General features: G+C 40.3%; 1 protein-coding gene and 1 pseudogene across 13 annotated transcripts in view; one reads left to right on the plus strand and one right to left on the minus strand.

The window, feature by feature from the left end:
* Rfx3 (regulatory factor X3) overlaps positions 1 to 21,947 on the minus strand; it is a 260,295-nt gene that overhangs the window by 19,036 nt on the left and 219,312 nt on the right. For all 13 annotated transcript variants that reach the window (NR_172644.1, XR_015632361.1, XR_015632356.1 and 10 more), the window contains 1 exon segment: positions 5,041 to 5,194. Coding sequence is in view for 9 of the 13 variants with exons in the window: in NM_001395594.1 (NP_001382523.1) it covers positions 5,041 to 5,194 (154 nt within the window). In the remaining 4 variants the exon portion in view is untranslated.
* On the plus strand, positions 19,789 to 19,906 carry LOC120100479 (U6atac minor spliceosomal RNA; annotated as a pseudogene).

Consider the following 21,947-nt stretch of genomic DNA (forward strand, 5'->3'; position numbering starts at 1 on the left):
CTTTGACAAGTACTCCATACATTTTAAATTACTGCTATACAAATAGTTTTAGCTCCCTGTAAAAACCTCAACTTGTAATACAAGTCCTGCCTTTACAATATGCTTTAAAGTAAGTCCGCGGCCCCTCAGGCAGAGCTCCAGCGTACACCCCACTGCTGCCAAGTCCTGCTCACTGACACTGACTGCCTTTGGTTGATGGTAGGTTAAGTTCCCATGCTCTGTGCTTTGCTGGACTCCTGTGAAAGGGTACTCTCTACACAGACTTACCAAAGACTGCCTGCTGAACTCTTACGATTTCTCTTTGTTTTTTTAGGATTTTACCCCTCCCTTTCACTTTGAATATATTAACTTCAATGAATCTGGAAAATATTTTCTCCAGATGGTACTATTAGATAGGTTATTTTCCATATTTGTGTTCAGAAGTAAACAATTAAATAATCATTTTGTTTCTATCTTTAGATTGAATTAGGATTTTATTACTATAACATAGGTTACCGTCACACTCACAATTCTTTGCCTCAGGCTTGAAATGCCTATATTAGAGGTTGGGTCCATGCCTAGGTCATAACCTTTTCTTTTGAAATGTTGGCTACTGAGAAGGTTTAAAATTAATAATATGTGGATATAGTCATGATAAAAATAATTCAAATATAATTAATTTTAAATATATAATATAAAATGCTTGTCATTGAGAATCGTTTTATGAAGTAACCTGAACTGTACACGTTAAGTGAATGTTAGTAAACTCTGTATTTAAGATACACAGACATACACACCACAGACTTCTGAACAGATTCTAAATAGCCCACACTATTAAAAAAATTTTTTTTTAAATAAAGTACCCTGTCAGAGTACTTTATGGTTTTTGAAATTTTCATTTGCCAGGTGTAACAGGTGTGTGACAGGTGTAACTTGTCTATCTTATGCCCACACTGAAAACTTCACCACTGCCAGAGAGCCTATGGGCACACTTAAAATACTTAAATATGTGAACGTTGCATGAATCCTGGCTGTAAATAAATTCTGTTTTCTATCAGGTATGTAAAAACAAACCAAACAAACAGAGGAGTATTTTATTTTTCATCTCTTTATTATTTCCTCAGAAAAGCCTTTTATGGCCTTCCTAGGCAAGAGGAACTAACTGCTCCTTGCTTCAAGCACCTTCTAATCCTCTAAACCCTCTCTTTATGGCACTGAGAGTATGTAGCTATGGAGTCACAGACTGCTCGATAAATATTTATGAAGAGGAATTTTAATGCAGCAACACAGCTGAGCTGGCCAGGGATCACAAACAAAGGTCTGTGTGATCTGGCTGGAATGCAGACATGCTACACACCTTTAATCCCTCCGGCTGGAATTAGACACACCCTGAGTACACACTGTTAGGTAAAATTAGTTTATAGGAAGAAACTTTCGTGTTTGAAAGTGATCTATAATTCAGGGACAGACAAAGTGATGAATCAGAGAAACACTTGCTAGGATGGGTCAGAGATAGGATATGATCAACTCTCACAAGAATGTCCTTACAGCACAGGAAAGAGAAACTATTGAAGAAAAGGGCAGGCCAAGCAAGGCTGTTAGTTGGGAGTCAGTGCAATGGACTTACGTTTGTCATGAGTTCATGCAGTACAGGTCAGGTCAGCAAAGGCAGTCGAAGACAGACAATAAGAAGGAGCCAGACGATTTAGAAAAAATTGCCAGAGTTATTTTGAGGCCAAGTAGTGAGAAGCTGAGAGAAACCAGATCGCGTCAGTCAGCTTGGAAGATTAGATTGTATGGAGGCCAGAAGCTTCCAGGCCTAGGCTCAGGGATAGCTAGAACAGAGAAGGAAGTGCTCTCGGCTCAGCCCAAGCCTTGTATTTGCACAGCTTGGGTATGGCTCTCATCTCATCCCTTCACCTGAGGAGATAAAAGCAACCTTTACATATGTTGCTTTTATTGCACTGCAAGGTCCTTGAAGACAGTCAAATTCATTTTGTTTACTGTCATATCTAACAGATAACAGAGTTGTTAAGCAACAAGTCAACTAACTTTAGAGACAAAAAGTCTGGTTTCAACACAGGGAAACATGGATTGACCCAAATTCAGTTTTTTTGAATCAGAGGTTCTGTGTTACAAACTTTTACAGCCATCACATCTTCAATTATGCAAAACATACTGAGAGCCATGCAGTTGCCATTGTGTAAGCTTTAGAACAAAAAGTAAAAGTCCAAACTTAAGAGAATAGGACCATATAAAGGAGTCAGTGGGGACTGGGCTCCACTGAGGAACTGGTGTTTAGACCATGGCTAGGAATTAGAATGGGCAAGGGAAGGTGAGGTGAGGGTCTCAGAGAGAAAGAATCACTATGTCCTGGTCTAATGACGCAGCAGAGTTGGTGGTGGAAAAGGCGCAAAGGCTAGTATGGCTGCCGGGGGGTGGGGGTAGGGGCCACAGAAGTAAGAGGCTGAGGCTGGTGGGAGCCAGGGCCAGGCTTTAGATGCCTCTTATACAAGGGGAGGATAGTCTTCCTTAACTAACAGAAGAGTAAGCTGCTGAAGAGTTTCAGGCAGGGGATAACTCAGTCAGCTTCTGCATAAGCCACACTATGAGAGAGTTGAGATTGGAAGGCTTAGTGGGTACTTGGAGATGGGTCAAGACAGAAAGACATTCAAAATGATGCTCAGATAGGACCATAGTGACCTCTATCAAAGCAGAAACACAAGCAGGAAGTTCAGGGGCATAAATCAACTAAGCATACAATATATTCTCAATACCAACAATTATTGATTTTATGATAATATTAATAATGATGATTAAAAAGTAGTTGCTAAAGTTGTAAGAAATGTTGAATTTTATGAATCTCAATACACTTGGGTCTGACTGGTGTCCCTTCTCTGTATGAAGGTACTGGTGAATTTGGTGTCTGACAAGGGCATTTCCCCTCCCTCAGCCTTCTCCCTCTCTCTCTCTCTCTCTCTCTCTCTCTCTCACACACACACACACACACACACACACACACACACACACTCTTTCAGACAATACTCATGCAGTAGAGACTGATGCCTTAAATTTGATATTCAGATCAGGCTGGCCTTGATCCTGTTCTTCCCGCCTCTACTTTCCAACGCTGGGTTACAGGCACGCAAGCTCCACCATGTCTAGCAGGTCTCTGGGAAGAGAAACTCCCAAGGGCACAGTGAGGATAGTTTAGGATAATACATGAGACGAGCATGAGGTGGCTGGAGATCACGGGGTGGAAGGAGTGGGTGGTGGTGGGAGGTGGGGACTTTGTTTCTTGGCAATCCACCTCCTTTCTACAGATATAAAATAATTTTAGATAAGATAGGATTAAGGCCCAAAGTCTATGCTAGCTAAACAGTCTTTGAAGTATATACTACTATGGGTGGATTCAATGGAGAAATTGGCCTTGGTTTGCTTTGTAGATGGAAAGGGGCATTGATGTAGATACTAAAAAAGAATTTTCTTACAAACTGGGTAAGGCTACAGTAAGCAAACAGACTAGGATTACATTTAGAGCTCTGATTTTACAGAAGCTAATTTACACCTTATTGTTACATATGTATTTTATTAACATATCTTTGCACTGTACTGTAATTTATCATGTTCATTTGTAAGGAGATATCTATAGAGTTAAAGTAAAGATGGTCACATTTAAGAAACATCCAACTTGCTTGGCCTACTATTTAAAAATTACAGCACTTCCTGTCTCATCTTCAAGTTATCTATTCAGTATCATTTAAACACAAGCATACAAAGATGTATATATCATCGAATTATAAAGGATGCTGTTTTTAAATGGAAAAGATGAATATTAAAAATGTTAGAAATATTTGACATTTAGGGCTAGAGAGATAGCTCAGCCATTAAGGGCATGAACTACTCTTCTGGAGGACCGGGGTTTATTCCAGCACCCACATGGCAGCTTACAACTGTCTACAGCACCAGTCATAGGGGATCTGACCTCCTGTTTGGCTTCCCTGGGCACCAGGCATGTGCATGATACACAGACATACAGGCAAAGCACTCATACAGTTACAAAATTTTAAAAAAGGACTGTTTGACATATAGTTTACTTATATTAGAATACTTGTGGCTTATAATAGAACTTACAGAGGTGCTTAAAGTATTTTGATTTTATTTACACTTTCATTGTTATGCTTATTAAACAGTAACTTAGCAGTATTGAACTTCACAACTCTCCTTGTCCCCTGTGTGTGTCTGTGTGTTTCCGTGGGCGTACATAAGGCAGATCAACATGTGGTTGTTTCCGCTAACACTGTTTACATTAGTTTTTTGAGGTAGGGTTTCTCACTGACCCAACTGATAAGCTGGACTGGCTGCCTAGTGAGCCCTTGATTACTCTGTTTTCCCATGGACTGGTCCTGTGATTACAGATACACATAGCCCTGCCTGGAGTTTTAAAGTGGGTCCTCAGCCTTGTGTGACAAACATACTACCTGCTGGGCAATTTCCCCAGTCCCTTAATTTCTTCTTCTTCTTTTTAAACTTAACCATATATACATAGATTAAAAATGAGCAGCTTTACTGTTTGGATATTTCGTAATTTTGTCTGAAAGAACGTAATTCACCAAGATATAAAGTACTCAATGCAATGTAATAAAATGAGCCAGAGCTGTGTTACTTTAGCATTTGTACCTATTAGTCATTAGATTAACCTAGACCTTACACGACACAGGGTTAACTCTTGGGGCTTTGGGGGCTCTTCTGGAGGTGGGTTAGCTTTTACACAGCTATTGGTCTTTATCTCCTACTTAATAGTGTTTCTTTCTTTTTCTTTTAAATAGTTTGTCTTTTTTGAAGTCTGTGTTTCTCAAAGTTTTGTTTGTTTTGTTGTTTTTATTTGGGTACACATAATGGAACAAAACATTCCATGGACCTGGTAGAATCTTCAACTTAGAATTCTGTGATTGAAACCACACACACAATCAGTCCCTCGAGGACTGAAGCTGCTTCAGTCAATCATTTAGAAGTACAATAAAGAACCAGTGGGTCACAGCCCGGTGAAGCCCCTCTTACCTCGCCCATCACTGCTATCGGCGTCTCTCCTGTCACTTGAGCAACACGGTGCTCTACTAAGTAGAACATGTACTCATCATAGAGTAGCCGGATCAGGTGAAAGGAGCCGAAGCTAGCAGCACTGCGTAAAGTCAAGTCCCGGATAACCATTGAGCTGTTCAAGAGAAAGGAGAGGGAGGAAGCAATAATTAGTGACTGCAGCTATGGGTCAAAGTGCTAGTACTTTTAAAAGCGGTTAAGTTGGGAGTCTAAATGGAAGCATAGGCTTTTATAGTATAAAACCTGAGAGAGAACAATTTCATTGTTAAAAGCAGTTGGCCCGAGTTACTCCAATGGTGGGAAAGAGGCCTTGTTCTCTAAGCCTTGACAACGATCTCTAGACCTAGAGACAGGTAGAACAGACCTTTCTTCATTACCACCATTTTTGTCCCATTTTCCTGTATCTACAAGTGGATTAGAACTGAATAGAAACAATTTTGGAAAGGCTGAAAATTCATCCCTGATATAAGAAAAATCATGTCAGAGTGAACATTTGATTGATGATGACTGACAGTTGCCATTGCCAAATGACAATGACCCATACTTTGTGCCAGGTTTCATACAAACATATTAGGCGACTGAATATTCCCTGAATTCACCAGTCCTAACTGAAGGTGTGTGGTGAGTAATGACTCTAGTTTCTCTCTGGCTCTCATTTAAATTAGGGTAATTTCCCCCCTGTTAGAGACAGGAAGTCTAGATGAATTAAGAATGTACTAAATCTGAAAACATGAACATTTGATGTATATATTATATAAATATGAGCTATACCAATAGAATACTAAGAATAAACTCTTCTACATTAAAATACAAATAAGAAAATTGTGGCCTTACCAAAGATGTATCAACTAATAAGCTTGTTTCATACTTTGAATATAAATATGATATCTGTGACTCACAGTGAAAATAATAAATGTATTTATGCATGTGTGTTTTATATCAGTTTTTACTCAGTTGCCTTTTTCTAAAGATTTCTTTTGGCCTATAAATACTAAAACTGTCATTATATTCTCAGGAGAAAGATGCAAAATAAAAACCTCATTTTACAATTACCAATTATAAAATTCCAGGCAAATACAAGAATAGCAAAGAGGCTTTACTTTTGTTTTCTGCTTCATTTTCCATTTCTTTTAAAACCAGAGATTTCGATACATCAGATTCCTTACGCTCACTCTGGCAAGTGACATAGCATGGGCTGACTTTTGAGGGCAGAAGCCCCTGGTACTGACGCTGGCTCTTTGCCACTTGACCCTTAACCTCAAATAAGCAACTTCCCTGAGGCTGTTTTCTCTACGGAAAGTGAAAGCAGTATTTTTAGTCTTCACTAACTTACACAGTTATTTCAAGGATAAAATGAATTAAAGAATATAAACAATCTATGAGTAAATACAATGCAACAACTATAATTTATTATAACATAGGATAGAAAGTGTTATTTATAATTTGTTTATGAAAGACTGAAGACTTATTTACTTTTTTAGTCACTGTAAAAGCAGAAGAAAAAGTAAAGCTTCAACCAGCTACACCCATTTATAGTATGCCGTAAGACAAACAAGTTAGGGTTTCACACTGTAGCCCAGGCTGGCCCAAGTCTCATTATGTAGCTTGGATTGGCTCCTCTATCAATCTTCCTGTCTCAGCTTCCAATCTAGGAGGTTACAGGTGGACTTTGTAATCTTGCTTATAACCATGTAACCATTTTTAAGGCTTACCAGTTGGTCTGAAAGTCAAATGAAGCAACGCATAGCTGTTAGTTCCCTTTATCTACAGTTTTGATTTTCTTGGCAGTTCTGGCCACTGTAAATATGAAATGTGAATTCTAGAAATAATCAACAGCTTTCAGCCCACATGTCCTTCTGCATAGAGTGATGAAATCTGCTTTCGAGCCCACTACCTAGGAAATAGCTCCCCTTATTTCCCAACAAGTCCATGTTACATAATGGTCCCAGTGATGTCCCAGTGATGTCAACACGTCAGTTAGCATTACTGCAAAATGGCTCCTTAAAAGAAGAAGCTTAAAATGGAGGCTTTAACTCTAGAGGAAAAAATTATTGACTGCTGAGACCAGAATGATGGGAAGAATGAACCTTCTATCTGTGCAGCTGAGAAAAAGGGAAGTCAATATGTGCTAGGTTTGCTGTCATATTTCAAACTGCAAAGGTTACAGGCACAAGCAGTTACACCTGAGGTTGAATAATATTGGTGGGTAAGCACCTACCCTGGAACATACCCTCATGGATATAATGGTAAACACGCCCTCTATGAACAAGCATCCATGACATGAACATGACCATGGCAATGACGTTAATGTCTCAGCTCAGAGTAACAGCAAGGCCTGCCTTGTCTTGGGTTCAGGTTAATAGCAAGGCTTCCTGGGTCAGACTCAGGAGAGTGGCAAGGCTTTTCTGTAGCCTGAGTACAAATGTTGGCTAACTATTAACCTTCAGCTCAAAACAGTATGTGCAAAGAGTACTAACCACAGCTCCCATATCCCAGATACTTTATGTTTATATCCCTCTGAGACTCCTCCTCTTCAGAGACCCCTTCCCTCCTCCATGATATAATATGTATAACAAATTTGCTGACTATCTGGGCTACTGGTATGTCTACATCTAAGTATATAATCTATCCAATTACTCATTTCAATTATGCTGTCTTTTCTTAATCTCTCATCTCTCCCAATAAGACAGGATCCAGCCATGCAGGAGATCAGGGCACCTAACATATGTGGGATCTTAACAAAATAGGTCATTACTACAGTAAAGCAGATACTAGAGTTAATAGTATACTCATTACAATAAACAGCTCCAAGTAATGGTTTCTGTATGTCAATACAATACCTTAATACCTTAAACTTCCTTAAGTGTTTATAATTAATGCATAACTGTATTATTACAAATGGAAGGATAGTTCATTTATGTGCCAATGACACATTATCATCCACTTGTCAAATAATTTACATGAATATGATATAGTAACTTTTTGAAAGTAATAATTTTGCATAAAATAGAGAATTTCTGCATATAAACAAGAAAAGCAATGTATTTTCCGGTTTCCACCTGTGCCGGACCCAATCCCACATAGCCCACACCCCTCCCCAGATATTCTGTCACACCAAGCTTCACAGGAAAGACCCGAAACCCTGCCCAACACCCAGCATACCTGGACTCCTGGGAACCTGAGAAGCAAATTCCTGGCCCAGCAAGAGACCTGCACACCTTCCCACCTGTGCTAGAAACCAGACCCCCACCCTCACTCCCACCAGACGGATCCCACACAGCTCACACCCCAGTTGCAGGTCGACTCCCAGGTATTCTGACAAATAACTTCACAGGATCACAGGATCACAGGCTCAGAGAAAGGACAGGCTCCAGTCACAGAAAGGGAGGCCGGATAACACCAGATAACGAGAGGTAAACACAAGAACATAAGCAACAAAAATCAATTTGACTTGACAATATCAGAACCCAGTTCTCCCACCACAAGTCCTGGATACCCCAAAACACATATGAAGCAAGATTCAGATCTAAACTCTCATTCACAAAAATGACAGAGGACTTTAAGAAGGATATAGGTAACTCCCTTAAAGAAATACAGGAGAACACAATCAAACAGGTGAAGGAATTGAACAAAACCATCCAGGATCTAAAAATGAAAATGGAATCATTAAAGAAAACCCAAAGGGAGAGAGCCATGGAGATAGAAAACCTAGGAAAAAGAACAGGTGTCACAGATGCATCACCAACAGAATATAAGAGATAGAAGAGAGCATCTCAGTGGCAGAAGATAGAATGGAGGACATCGACAAGACAGTCAAGGAAAATACAAAAACCCAAAAGCTCCTAATCCAAAACATTCAGGAAATTCAGGACACAATGAGAAGGCCAAACCTAAGGATCATCTGTATAGAGTGAAGATTCCCAACTCAAAGAGCCAGCAAACATCTTCAACAAAATTATAGAAGAAAACTTCTATAACCTAAAGAAACAGATGTCCATAAACATACAAGAAGCCTACTGAACACCAAACAGATGGAACCAGAAGAGAAACTCCTCTTGTTGCATAATAATTAAAACACCAAACGCACAGAACAAAGAAAGAATATTGAAAGCAGAAAGGGAAAAAGTCAAGTAACATATAAAGGCAGACCTATCAAAATTACACTAGACTTGTCAACAGAAACTATAAAAGCCAGACAATCCTGGACAGACGTCATACAGACCCTAAGAGAACAAAAATGCCAGCCCTGGCTACTATATTCAGCAAAACTTGGAATTAACATAGGTGGAAAAACCAAGGTATTCCAAGACAAAACCAAATTTAAACAATATTTTTCCACAAATCCAGTCATACAGAGGATAATAGAAGGAAAAGTCCAACACAAGGAGGGAAACTACACCCAAGAAAAAGCAAGAAATTAATCTTTTCACAACAAACACAAAAGAAGAGAAACACACAAACATAATCCAACCTCTAACAACAAAAATAACAGGAATCATTGATGCCTAATATCTCTCAACATCAATGGACTCAATTGTCCAATAAAAAGACCTAGGCTAACAAACTGGCTATATAAACAGGATCCAGCATTTTGCTGTATACAGGAAACACATCTCAGAGTCAAAGACAGACATTATCTCAAAGTAAAAGGATGGGAAAAAATTTTCCAAGCAAATGATCCAAAGAAAAAAGATGGAGTAGCTATTCTACTATCCAACAAAATAGACTTTCAACCAAAAGTTATCAAAAAAGATAGGGAAGCATACTACATACTAATCAAAGGGAAAATTCACCATGATGAACTCTCAATTCTGAACATCTATGCCCCAAATGCAAGGGTAAGCACAATTGTAAAAGAAACAGAACTAAAGCTTAAAGCACACATTGAATCTCACACAATAATAGTAGGAGATTTCGACACCGAACTCTCACCAATGGGCAGACCATGGAAACAGAAACTAAACAGAAACACAGTAAAACTAAAAGAAGTTATGAACCAAATGAATTTAACTGCTATCTACAGAAGATTTCACCCTAAAACAAAAGAAAATACCTTCTTCTCAGCACATCATAGTACCTTCTCAAAAACTGACCATATACTATGACACAAAACAAACCAACAACTGATACAAGAATAATGAATTAATCCCATGTATTCTATTGGACCACCATGGACCAAGACGGTCATCAATAGCAACAAAAACAACAGAAAGCCCACCTTCACATGGAAGCTGAACGATGCTCTACTCAATGAGAACGTGGTCATGGAAGAAATAAAGAAATTAAAGACTTATTAGAATTCAGTGAAAATGAAGGCGAAACATATCCAAACTTATGGGACACGATGAAACCAGTGCTAAGAGGAAATCATAGCTCTAAGTGCCTCCATATAGAAATTGGAGAGGTCATACAGTAGCAGCTTAACAGCTCATCTGAAAGCTCTAGAACAAAAAGAAGCAAATATACCCAAGAGGGGTAGATGGCAGGAAATAAACTCAGGGCTGAAATCAACCAAGTAGAAACAATGAGAACTATTAAAAAAAAATCAACAAAACTAGGAGCTGGTTCTTTTAAGAAAATCAACAAGATAGATAAAACCTTAGCTAGACTAATAGGAGGGCACATAAACAATATCCAAATTAACAAAATCAGGAATGAAAAGGGAGACATAACAACAGAAACTGAGGAAATTCAAAAAGCAATCAGATTCTACTACAAAAGCTTATATTCCACAAAACTGGAAAACCTGGAGGAAATGGATGATTTCCTAGACAGATACCAGGTACCAAAGTTAAATCAGGATCAGATAAATCAACTAAACAGCTTCATAATCCCCAAGGAAATAGAAGCCCTGGGCCAGATAGTTTTAGTGCAGAATTCTATCAGACCTTCAAAGAAGATCTAATACCAATACTCCAAATACTATTCCATAAAACAGAAACAGAAATCACTACCCACTTCTTTCTATGAAGCCAGTTACATTGATACCTAAACCACAAAAAGACCCATCAAAGAAAGAGAACTATGGACCAATTTCCCTTATGAATATTGATGCAAAAACAATAAAATTCTGACAAACTGAATTCACATCAAAATGAACATCTACCATGATCAAGTAGGCTTCATCCCAGGAATGCAGGGACAGTTCAATATAAGGAAAATCGCCAATGTAATTCACTATATAAAAAAACTCAAAGAAAAAAAAATACATGACCATCTCATTATATGCTGAAAAAGCCTTGACAAAATACAATACCTTTTCATATTAAAAGTATTGGAGAGATCATGAATTCAAAGTGCATACTTAAATATAATAAAAGCAATATATAGTAAACCAGTAGCCAACATCAAACTAAATGGAGAGAAACTCAAAGTAATCCAATTAAAATCAGGTATAAGACAAGGCTGCCTAAGCTCTCCCTACCCTACCAATATAGTACTCAATGTTCTAACCAGAGCAATTAGACAACAAAAGGAGATCAAAGGGATACAAACTGGGTGGGAGGAATTCTACCAGAGAGCTCCTACAGCTGATAAACAACTTCAGCAAAGTGGCTGGATATAAAATTAACTCAAACAAGTGAGTAGCCTTCCTCTACTTAAAGGAAAAAGGACTGAGAAAGAAATTAGGGAAACAACACCCTTCACAATAGTCACAAATAATATAAAATATCGTGGTGTGACTCTAACCAAGCAAGTGAAACATAGGTATGACAATAACTTCAAATTCCTGGAGATAGAAGTCGAAGAAGACCTCAGAAGATGGAAAGATCCCCCACGCTCATGGATTGGCAGGATTAATTTAGTAAAAATGGCCATTTTACCAAAAGCAATCTACAGATTCAATGCAATCCCCATCAAAATTCCAACTCAATTCTTCATAGAGTTAGAAAGAGCAATTTTCAAATTCATTTGGAATAACAAAAAGACCTAGGATAGTGAAAACTATTATCAACAATAAAAGAACTTCTGGGGGAATCACCATTCCTGACCTTAAGTTATACCATAGAACAACAGTGCTAAAAACTATATGGTATTGGTTCAGAGACAGGAAGGTAGATCAATGAAATAGAATTAAGACCCAGAAATGAACCCACACAATTATGGTCACTTGATCTTTGACAAAGGAGCTAAAACTACCCAGTGGGGGAAAAAAAGATGGCATTTTCAGCAAATGGCGCTGGTTCAACTGGAGGTCAGCTTGTAGAAGAATGCAAATTGATCCATTCATATCTCCTTGTACAAAGCTCAGTTCTAAGTGGATCAAGGATCTCCATATAAAACCAGATACACTCAATCTAATAGAAGATAAAGTGGGGAATAGCCTTGCATACTTGGGCACAGGGGAAAACTTCCTGAACAAAATACAAATGGCTTATGCTTTAAGAGCAACAGTTGACACATGGGACCTCATAAAATTGAAAATCTTCTGTAAAGCAAAGGACACTGTCAATAGGACAAAATGGCAACCCACAGATTGAAAAAAGATTTTAGCAGCCTTATATCTGATAGAGGGATAACATGCAAAATATACAAAGAACCCAAGAAGGTGACTCCAAAGAACCAAATAAACCCAACTAAAAATCGGAGTACAGAGCTAGAGGATTCTCAGCTGAGGAATACTGAATGCCAAGAAGCACCTAAAGGAACTTTCCACATCCCTAGTCATCAGGGAAATGCAAATCAAAATGACCCCGAGATCCACCTCACACCAGTCAGAATGGCTAAGACCAAAAACTCAGGTGACAGCAGATGTTGGCGAGGATGTGGAGAAAGAAGAACACTCCTCTATTGCTGTTGGGACTGCAAGCTGGTAGAACCACTCTGAAAATCAGTCTGGAGGTTCCTGAAAAAATTGGAAATAGTTCTACCTGAGGGCCCAACTATACCATTCCTGGGCATATACCCCAAAGATGCTCCAATATGTAGCAAGGATGCATGCTCCACTATGTTCACAGCAGCCTTATTTACAACAGTCAGAAGCTGGAAAAAACCCAGATGACCCTCAACAGAAGAATGGATACAGAAAATGTGGTACATTTATACAATGGAGTACTACACAGTGATTAAAAACAATGACTTCGGCTGCCGCTGCAGAGAGCCCGTGGGCAGCACCCCACGAGCGAACCTGAGCCTCGGGACCACAGGTAAGACCAAATTTTCTGCTGCAAGAAAGCTGCCTGGTGAGCTTGGGACACAGGAAAGCAGAATTTCTCTAGGACCGGGCACGTTCTGTGTTTACCGGAAGTCCCACACCCGCGGATCCCGGCCCGCAGCAGCTCTCTGCTCCCAGACCCGGTGAGAGAGAGACCCAACCGCCTGGTCAGGTGGGCACTCCTGAGGCTGCAGAGCGGAAGAGACCACCAACACTGCTCACCCCTGCCCACATCCCTGGCCCAAGAGGAAACTGTATAAGGCCTCTGGGCTCCCGTGGGGGAGGGCCCAGGAGCAGCAGGACCCCTGTGCCTGAGACACCGCCGGAACCTGAAAGAAACAGACCGGATAAACAGTTCTCTGCACCCAAATCCCGTGGGAGGGAGAGCTAAACCTTCAGAGAGGCAGATAAGCCTGGGAAACCAGAAGTGACTGCTCCCTGCACACACATCTCGGACGCCAGAGGAAAAAGCCAAAGACCATCTGGAACCCTGGTGCACTGAAGCTCCCGGAAGGGGCGGCACAGGTCTTCCTGGTTGCTGCCGCTGCAGAGAGCCCGTGGGCAGCACCCCACGAGCGAACCTGAGCCTCGGGACCACAGGTAAGACCAAATTTTCTGCTGCAAGAAAGCTGCCTGGTGAACTCAAGACACAGGCCCACAGGAACAGCTGAAGACCTGTAGAGAGGAAAAACTATACGCCAGAAAGCAGAACACTCTGTCCCCATAACTGACTGAAAGAGAGGAAAACAGGTCTACAGCACTCCTGTCACACGGGCTTATAGGACAGTCTAGCCACTGTCAGAAATAGCAGAACAAAGTAACACTAGAGATAATCTGATGGCGAGAGGCAAGCGCAGGAACCCAAGCAACAGAAACCAAGACTACATGGCACCATCGGAGCCCAACTCTCCCATCAAAACAAACATGGAATATCCAAACACACCAGAAAAGCAAGATCTATTTTCAAAATCATATTTGATCATGATGCTGGAGGACTTCAAGAAAGACATGAAGAACTCCCTTAGAGAACAAGTAGAAGCCTACAGAGAGGAATCGCAAAAATCCCTGAAAGAATTCCAGGAAAACACAATCAAACAGTTGAAGGAATTAAAAATGGAAATAGAAGCAATCAAGAAAGAACACATGGAAACAACCCTGGATATAGAAAACCAAAAGAAGAGACAAGGAGCTGTAGATACAAGCCTCACCAACAGAATTCAAGAGATGGAAGAGAGAATCTCAGGAGCAGAAGATTCCATAGAAATCATTGACTCAACTGTCAAAGATAATGTAAAGAGGAAAAAGCTACTGGTCCAAAACATACAGGAAATCCAGGACTCAATGAGAAGATCAAACCTAAGGATAATAGGTATAGAAGAGAGTGAAGACTCCCAGCTCAAAGGACCAGTAAATATCTTCAACAAAATCATAGAAGAAAACTTCCCTAACCTAAAAAAAGAGATACCCATAGACATACAAGAAGCCTACAGAACTCCAAATAGATTGGACCAGAAAAGAAACACCTCCCGTCACATAATTGTCAAAACACCAAACGCACAAAATAAAGAAAGAATATTAAAAGCAGTAAGGGAAAAAGGTCAAGTAACATATAAAGGCAGACCTATCAGAATCACACCAGACTTCTCGCCAGAAACTATGAAGGCCAGAAGATCCTGGACTGATGTCATACAGACCCTAAGAGAACACAAATGCCAGCCCAGGTTACTGTATCCAGCAAAACTCTCAATTAACATTGATGGAGAAACCAAGATATTCCATGACAAAACCAAATTTACACAATATGTTTCTACAAATCCAGCACTACAAAGGATAATAAATGGTAAAGCCCAACATAAGGAGGCAAGCTATACCCTAGAAGAAGCAAGAAACTAATCGTCTTGGCAACAAAACAAAGAGAATGAAAGCACACAAACATAACCTCACATCCAAATATGAATATAAAGGGAAGCAATAATCACTATTCCTTAATATCTCTCAATATCAATGGCCTCAACTCCCCAATAAAAAGACATAGATTAACAAACTGGATACGCAATGAGGACCCTGCATTCTGCTGCCTACAGGAAACACACCTCAGAGACAAAGACAGACACCACCTCAGAGTGAAAGGCTGGAAAACAACTTTCCAAGCAAATGGCTGGAGTAGCCATTCTAATATCAAATAAAATCAATTTCCAACTAAAAGTCATCAAAAAAGATAAGGAAGGACACTTCATATTCATCAAAGGAAAAATCCACCAAGATGAACTCTCAATCCTAAATATCTATGCCCCAAATACAAGGGCACCTACATACGTAAAAGAAACCTTACTAAAGCTCAAAACACACATTGCACCTCACACAATAATAGTGGGAGATTTCAACACACCACTCTCATCAATGGACAGATCATGGAAACAGAAATTAAACAGTGATGTCGACAGACTAAGAGAAATCATGAGCCAAATGGACTTAACGGATATTTATAGAACATTCTATCCTAAAGCAAAAGGATATACCTTCTTCTCAGCTCCTCATGGTACTTTCTCCAAAATTGACCATATAATTGGTCAAAAAACGGGCCTCAACAGGTACAGAAAGATAGAGATAATCCCATGCGTGCTATCGGACCACCACGGCCTAAAACTGGTCTTCAATAACAATAAGGGAAGAATGCCCACATATACGTAGAAATTGAACAATGCTCTACTCAATGATAACCTGGTCAAGGAAGAAATAAAGAAAGAAATTAAAAACTTTTTAGAATTTAATGAAAATGAAGATACAACATACCCAAACTTATGGGACACAATGAAAGCTGTGCTAAGAGGAAAACTCATAGCGCTGAGTGCCTGCAGAAAGAAACAGGAAAGAGCATATGTCAGCAGCTTGACAGCACACCTAAAAGCTCTAGAACAAAAAGAAGCAAATACACCCAGGAGGAGTAGAAGGCAGGAAATAATCAAACTCAGAGCTGAAATCAACCAAGTAGAAACAAAAAGGACCATAGAAAGAATCAACAGAACCAAAAGATGGTTCTTTGAGAAAATCAACAAGATAGATAAACCCTTAGCCAGACTAACGAGAGGACACAGAGAGTGCGTCCAAATTAACAAAATTAGAAATGAAAAGGGAGACATAACTACAGATTCAGAGGAAATTCAAAAAATCATCAGATCTTACTATAAAAACCTATATTCAACAAAATTTGAAAATCTTCAGGAAATGGACAATTTCCTAGACAGATACCAGGTATCGAAGTTAAATCAGGAACAGATAAACCAGTTAAACAACCCCATAACTCCTAAGGAAATAGAAGCAGTCATTAAAGGTCTCCCAACCAAAAAGAGCCCAGGTCCAGACGGGTTTAGTGCAGAATTCTATCAAACCTTCATAGAAGACCTCATACCAATATTATCCAAACTATTCCACAAAATTGAAACAGATGGAGCACTACCGAATTCCTTCTACGAAGCAACAATTACTCTTATACCTAAATCACACAAAGACACAACAAAGAAAGAGAACTTCAGACCAATTTCCCTTATGAATATCGACGCAAAAATACTCAATAAAATTCTGGCAAACCGAATTCAAGAGCACATCAAAACAATCATCCACCATGATCAAGTAGGCTTCATCCCAGGCATGCAGGGATGGTTTAATATACGGAAAACCATCAACGTGATCCATCATATAAACAAACTGAAAGAACAAAACCACATGATCATTTCATTAGATGCTGAGAAAGCATTTGACAAAATTCAACACCCCTTCATGATAAAAGTCCTGGAAAGAATAGGAATTCAAGGCCCATACCTAAACATAGTAAAAGCCATATACAGCAAACCAGTTGCTAACATTAAACTAAATGGAGAGAAACTCGAAGCAATCCCACTAAAATCAGGGACTAGACAAGGCTGCCCACTCTCTCCCTATTTATTCAATATAGTTCTTGAAGTTCTAGCCAGAGCAATCAGACAACAAAAGGAGATCAAGGGGATACAGATCGGAAAAGAAGAGGTCAAAATATCACTATTTGCAGATGACATGATAGTATATTTAAGTGATCCCAAAAGTTCCACCAGAGAACTACTAAAGCTGATAAACAACTTCAGCAAAGTGGCTGGGTATAAAATTAACTCAAATAAATCAGTTGCCTTCCTCTATACAAAAGAGAAACAAGCCGAGAAAGAAATTAGGGAAACGACACCCTTCATAATAGACCCAAATAATATAAAGTACCTCGGTGTGACTTTAACCAAGCAAGTAAAAGATCTGTACAATAAGAACTTCAAGACACTGAGGAAAGAAATTGAAGAAGACCTCAGAAGATGGAAAGATCTCCCATGCTCATGGATTGGCAGGATTAATATAGTAAAAATGGCCATTTTACCAAAAGCAATTTACAGATTCAATGCAATCCCCATCAAAATACCAATCCAATTCTTCAAAGAGTTAGACAGAACAATTTGCAAATTCATCTGGAATAACAAAAAAACCCAGGATAGCTAAAGCTATCCTCAACAATAAAAGGACTTCAGGACTTCAATAAAATCACTATCCCTGAACTCAAGCAGTATTACAGAGCAATAGTGATAAAAACTGCATGGTATTGGTACAGAGACAGACAGACAGACCAATGGAATAGAATTGAAGACCCAGAAATGAACCCACACACCTATGGTCACTTGATTTTTGACAAAGGAGCCAAAACCATCCAATGGAAAAAAGATAGCATTTTCAGCAAGTGGTGCTGGTTCAACTGGAGGGCAACATGTAGAAGAATGCAGATCGATCCATGCTTATCACCCTGTACAAAGCTTAAGTCCAAGTGGATCAAGGACCTCCACATCAAACCAGACACACTCAAACTAATAGAAGAAAAACTAGGGAAGCATCTGGAACACATGGGCACTGGAAAAAATTTCCTGAACAAAACACCAATGGCTTATGCTCTAAGATCAAGAATCGACAAATGGGATCTCATAAAACTGCAAAGCTTCTGTAAGGCAAAGGACACGGTGGTTAGGACAAAACGGCAACCAACAGATTGGGAAAAGATCTTTACCAATCCTACAACAGATAGAGGCCTTATATCCAAAATATACAAAGAACTCAAGAAGTTAGACCGCAGGGAAACAAATAACCCTATTAAAAAATGGGGTTCAGAGCTAAACAAAGAATTCACAGCTGAGGAATGCCGAATGGCTGAGAAACACCTAAAGAAATGTTCAACATCTTTAGTCATAAGGGAAATGCAAATCAAAACAACCCTGAGATTTCACCTCACACCAGTGAGAATGGCTAAGATCAAAAACTCAGGTGACAGCAGATGCTGGCGAGGATGTGGAGAAAGAGGAACACTCCTCCATTGTTGGTGGGATTGCAGACTGGTAAAACCATTCTGGAAATCAGTCTGGAGGTTCCTCAGAAAATTGGACATTGAACTGCCTGAGGATCCAGCTATACCTCTCTTGGGCATATACCCAAAAGATGCCTCAACATATAAAAGAGACACGTGCTCCACTATGTTCATCGCAGCCTTATTTATAATAGCCAGAAACTGGAAAGAACCCAGATGCCCTTCAACAGAGGAATGGATACAGAAAATGTGGTACATCTACACAATGGAATATTACTCAGCTATCAAAAACAACGAGTTTATGAGATTCGTAGGCAAATGGTTGGAACTGGAAAATATCATCCTGAATGAGCTAACCCAATCACAGAAAGACATACATGGTATGCACTCATTGATAAGTGGTATTAGCCCAAATGCTTGAATTACCCTAGATCCCTAGAACAAACGAAACTCAAGACGGATGATCAAAATGTGAATGCTTCACTCCTTCTTTAAATGAGGAAAAAGAATACCCTTGGCAGGGAAGGGAGAGGCAAAGATTAAAACAGAGACTGAAGGAACACCCATTCAGAGCCTGCCCCACATGTGGCCCATGCATATACAGCCACCCAATTAGACAAGATGGATGAAGCAAAGAAGTGCAGACCGACAGGAGCCGGATGTAGATCGCTCCTGAGAGACACAGCCAGAATACAGCAAATACAGAGGCGAATGCCAGCAGCAAACCACTGAACTGAGAATAGGTCCCCCGTTGAAGGAATCAGAGAAAGAACTGGAAGAGCTTGAAGGGGCTCGAGACCCCAAAAGTACAACAATGTCAAGCAACCAGAGCTTCCAGGGACTAAGCCACTACCTAAAGACTATACATGGACTGACCCTGGACTCTGACCCCATAGGTAGCAATGAATATCCTAGTAAGAGCACCAGTGGAAGGAGAAGCCCTGGGTCCTGCTAAGACTGAACCCCCAGTCAACTAGATTGTTGAGGGGAGGGCGGCAATGGGGGGAGGATTGGGAGGGGAACACCCATAAGGAAGGGGAGGGGGGAGGGGGATTTTGCCCGGAAACCGGGAAAAGGAATAACACTTGAAATGTATATAAGAAATACTCAAGTTAATTAAAAAAAAAAATACAAAAAAAAAAAAGAAAGCTATAGTGTGTTATATAAATTTACTTAAGAAGGCCCTGGTGTGTTGTATAAAAGGCAACTGACTGTTCCTTAGCATTTCCTTTGACATGGACAGAAAAGGCTCTTGGGCCTTACAATAAATTGGTGATTAAGGCATTGCCATTTAATTATGGTGATATTTTGGGGAGTACAAAAAAATAAAAACAAGCAAAGGTTGTTCAAAAAAAAAAAAAAACAATGACTTCATGAAATTCTTAGGCAAACGGATGGAACTAGAAAATATCATCCTGAGTGAGGTAACCCAAGCACAAAGGAACACACATGGTATGCACTCACTGATAAGTGGCTATTAGCCTAAACCCCACAATGCCAATAATACAACTCATAAAACATAGGGAGAAAGAAGTGCATGCTTCAGTCCTGCATTGAAGGGGTGAGGGGAGGACGATTGTGGGAAGTGGAGGGAAAGGGAACCAGGGAGGGGGAAAGAAGAGGAAGGAAATAAGGGTGGCAGCATCACGATCTGGAGGAGATGTAAGAGAGGTACAGAGGGTCAGGAAATCGAAACAAAATTATGTAGCAGGGAGGATGAGGAACTAGGCATAGCCACAGGAGGGTCTTAGACACCAGGGAAATGTGAAGCTCCCAGGACCCATTGGGGAATGACTTTAGCCAAAATAGGCAGAGATGAGGGAGATAGATCCTGTAGATTCCTCCTCCAGCAGATAGTAGGCATGGCCCCCATTCAAGGGATGGAGATGCCCACCCATTCAAAGTTTTTAGCCCTGAAATGTTCCTGTCCAAAGGAAGAACAGGGACAAAAAATGGAACAGAGACTGAGGGAAGGCCCAACCCGGGAATGCCCCACCTGGGGATCCATCATGTTTGCAGACACCAAACTCAACACTGCTGCCATGGTCAAGAGGTGCTTGCTGACAGGAACCTAGTGTGGTGGGTCCTGAGGAGGTCCGGCCAGCAACTGACCAAAGCAGATGTGGATGCCTGGCGCCAACCATCAGATGGAGCCCAGGGAACCTGGTAGGGAAGCTGGCAGAAGGACTGGAGGAGAGAAGGGGGATTGCAACCCCATTAAAAGAGCAACATAGGCTGGTCTGACCACCCAGTTCTCCCAAGAGATTAGACCACCAACCAAGGAGTGTACCTGGAGGGATCCATGGCTCTAGATACATATGTAGCGGAGGATGGCCTTGCCTGACAGCAATGGGAGGGAAGGCCCTTGGTCCTGGGAGGCTTAATATCCCAGTGTAGGGGGATGCTGGAGCAGTAGAGTGTGGGTGGGTGGGTAGGCCAGCATTCTCATACAGGCTAAGGGTGGCGAGGAGGGCAGACGTGGGCTGGTGGGCTGGTAGAGGCATAACCAGGAAGTGGAATATTGTGGGTTGAGGGGGTTACTGGAGGGGGTAACCGGGATGTGGGATATCATTTGAGATATAAACATATGGAATGATTAATAAAAAAGAAAATGATTAATAAAATTAAAAGCAATGCAACATAATGATCAAATATCAAATAATACTGAACCCAAAGTCAGTAATCTTGAAAGGAATTTAAGAGTTGAGAATTCACTTATAACTCCAACCATGTTGCTGAACAAAGATAGTAGATATTTAAAATGCAGCCCAGGAATGACAAGTTGCTAACAAAGATACAATTAATCTTAACAAAGTAAACACATACAGGTTAGAGAGAACACCTGTTGTCTACTGCACTGTGAGACTGGAGATTAGAAAGGGATTGAGAAAAAAACTACTGTATCTACAAGTGTTCTGAGACTATTGTAGAAGGGACATGACAGTAGTTAGCAAAATGTCACCCCACTGGCCTCTGTGTAATACCAATTCTAAAAGCGTAGACAGTGAGCAGAGTTAATGTTGGTTGCAGCAATCCCCTGACCTCACCCCCAATGGGAACACTGGACGGTAGTCAGTGTCGTCCTAAGAATGCTCTCTAGCTTATTCACAAGCCATGGAAGAAAAGAAGTAGTGCACATTTGTGTTTCTGGATCTTCCACAGTCGACGTTAGCCATCTAAGGTGGTGTGAGCAGGCAGGCAGCCCGGAGCAGGCTGGAGCAGAGTAAGTCTGCAGCACAGTAACACCTGCTGTGCTGGGAGCGGATCCTTGTCAGGCTGTTCCTATGTGACTATGCACATAGATATGAAGACAATTTTAGAAATTACTAGGTTAAATATCAGATTTCT

This window comes from Rattus norvegicus, chromosome 1 (genome assembly GCF_021556685.1).
Source record: "Rattus norvegicus strain SHRSP/BbbUtx chromosome 1, alternate assembly SHRSP_T2T, whole genome shotgun sequence".
Lineage (NCBI taxonomy): Eukaryota > Metazoa > Chordata > Mammalia > Rodentia > Muridae > Rattus > Rattus norvegicus.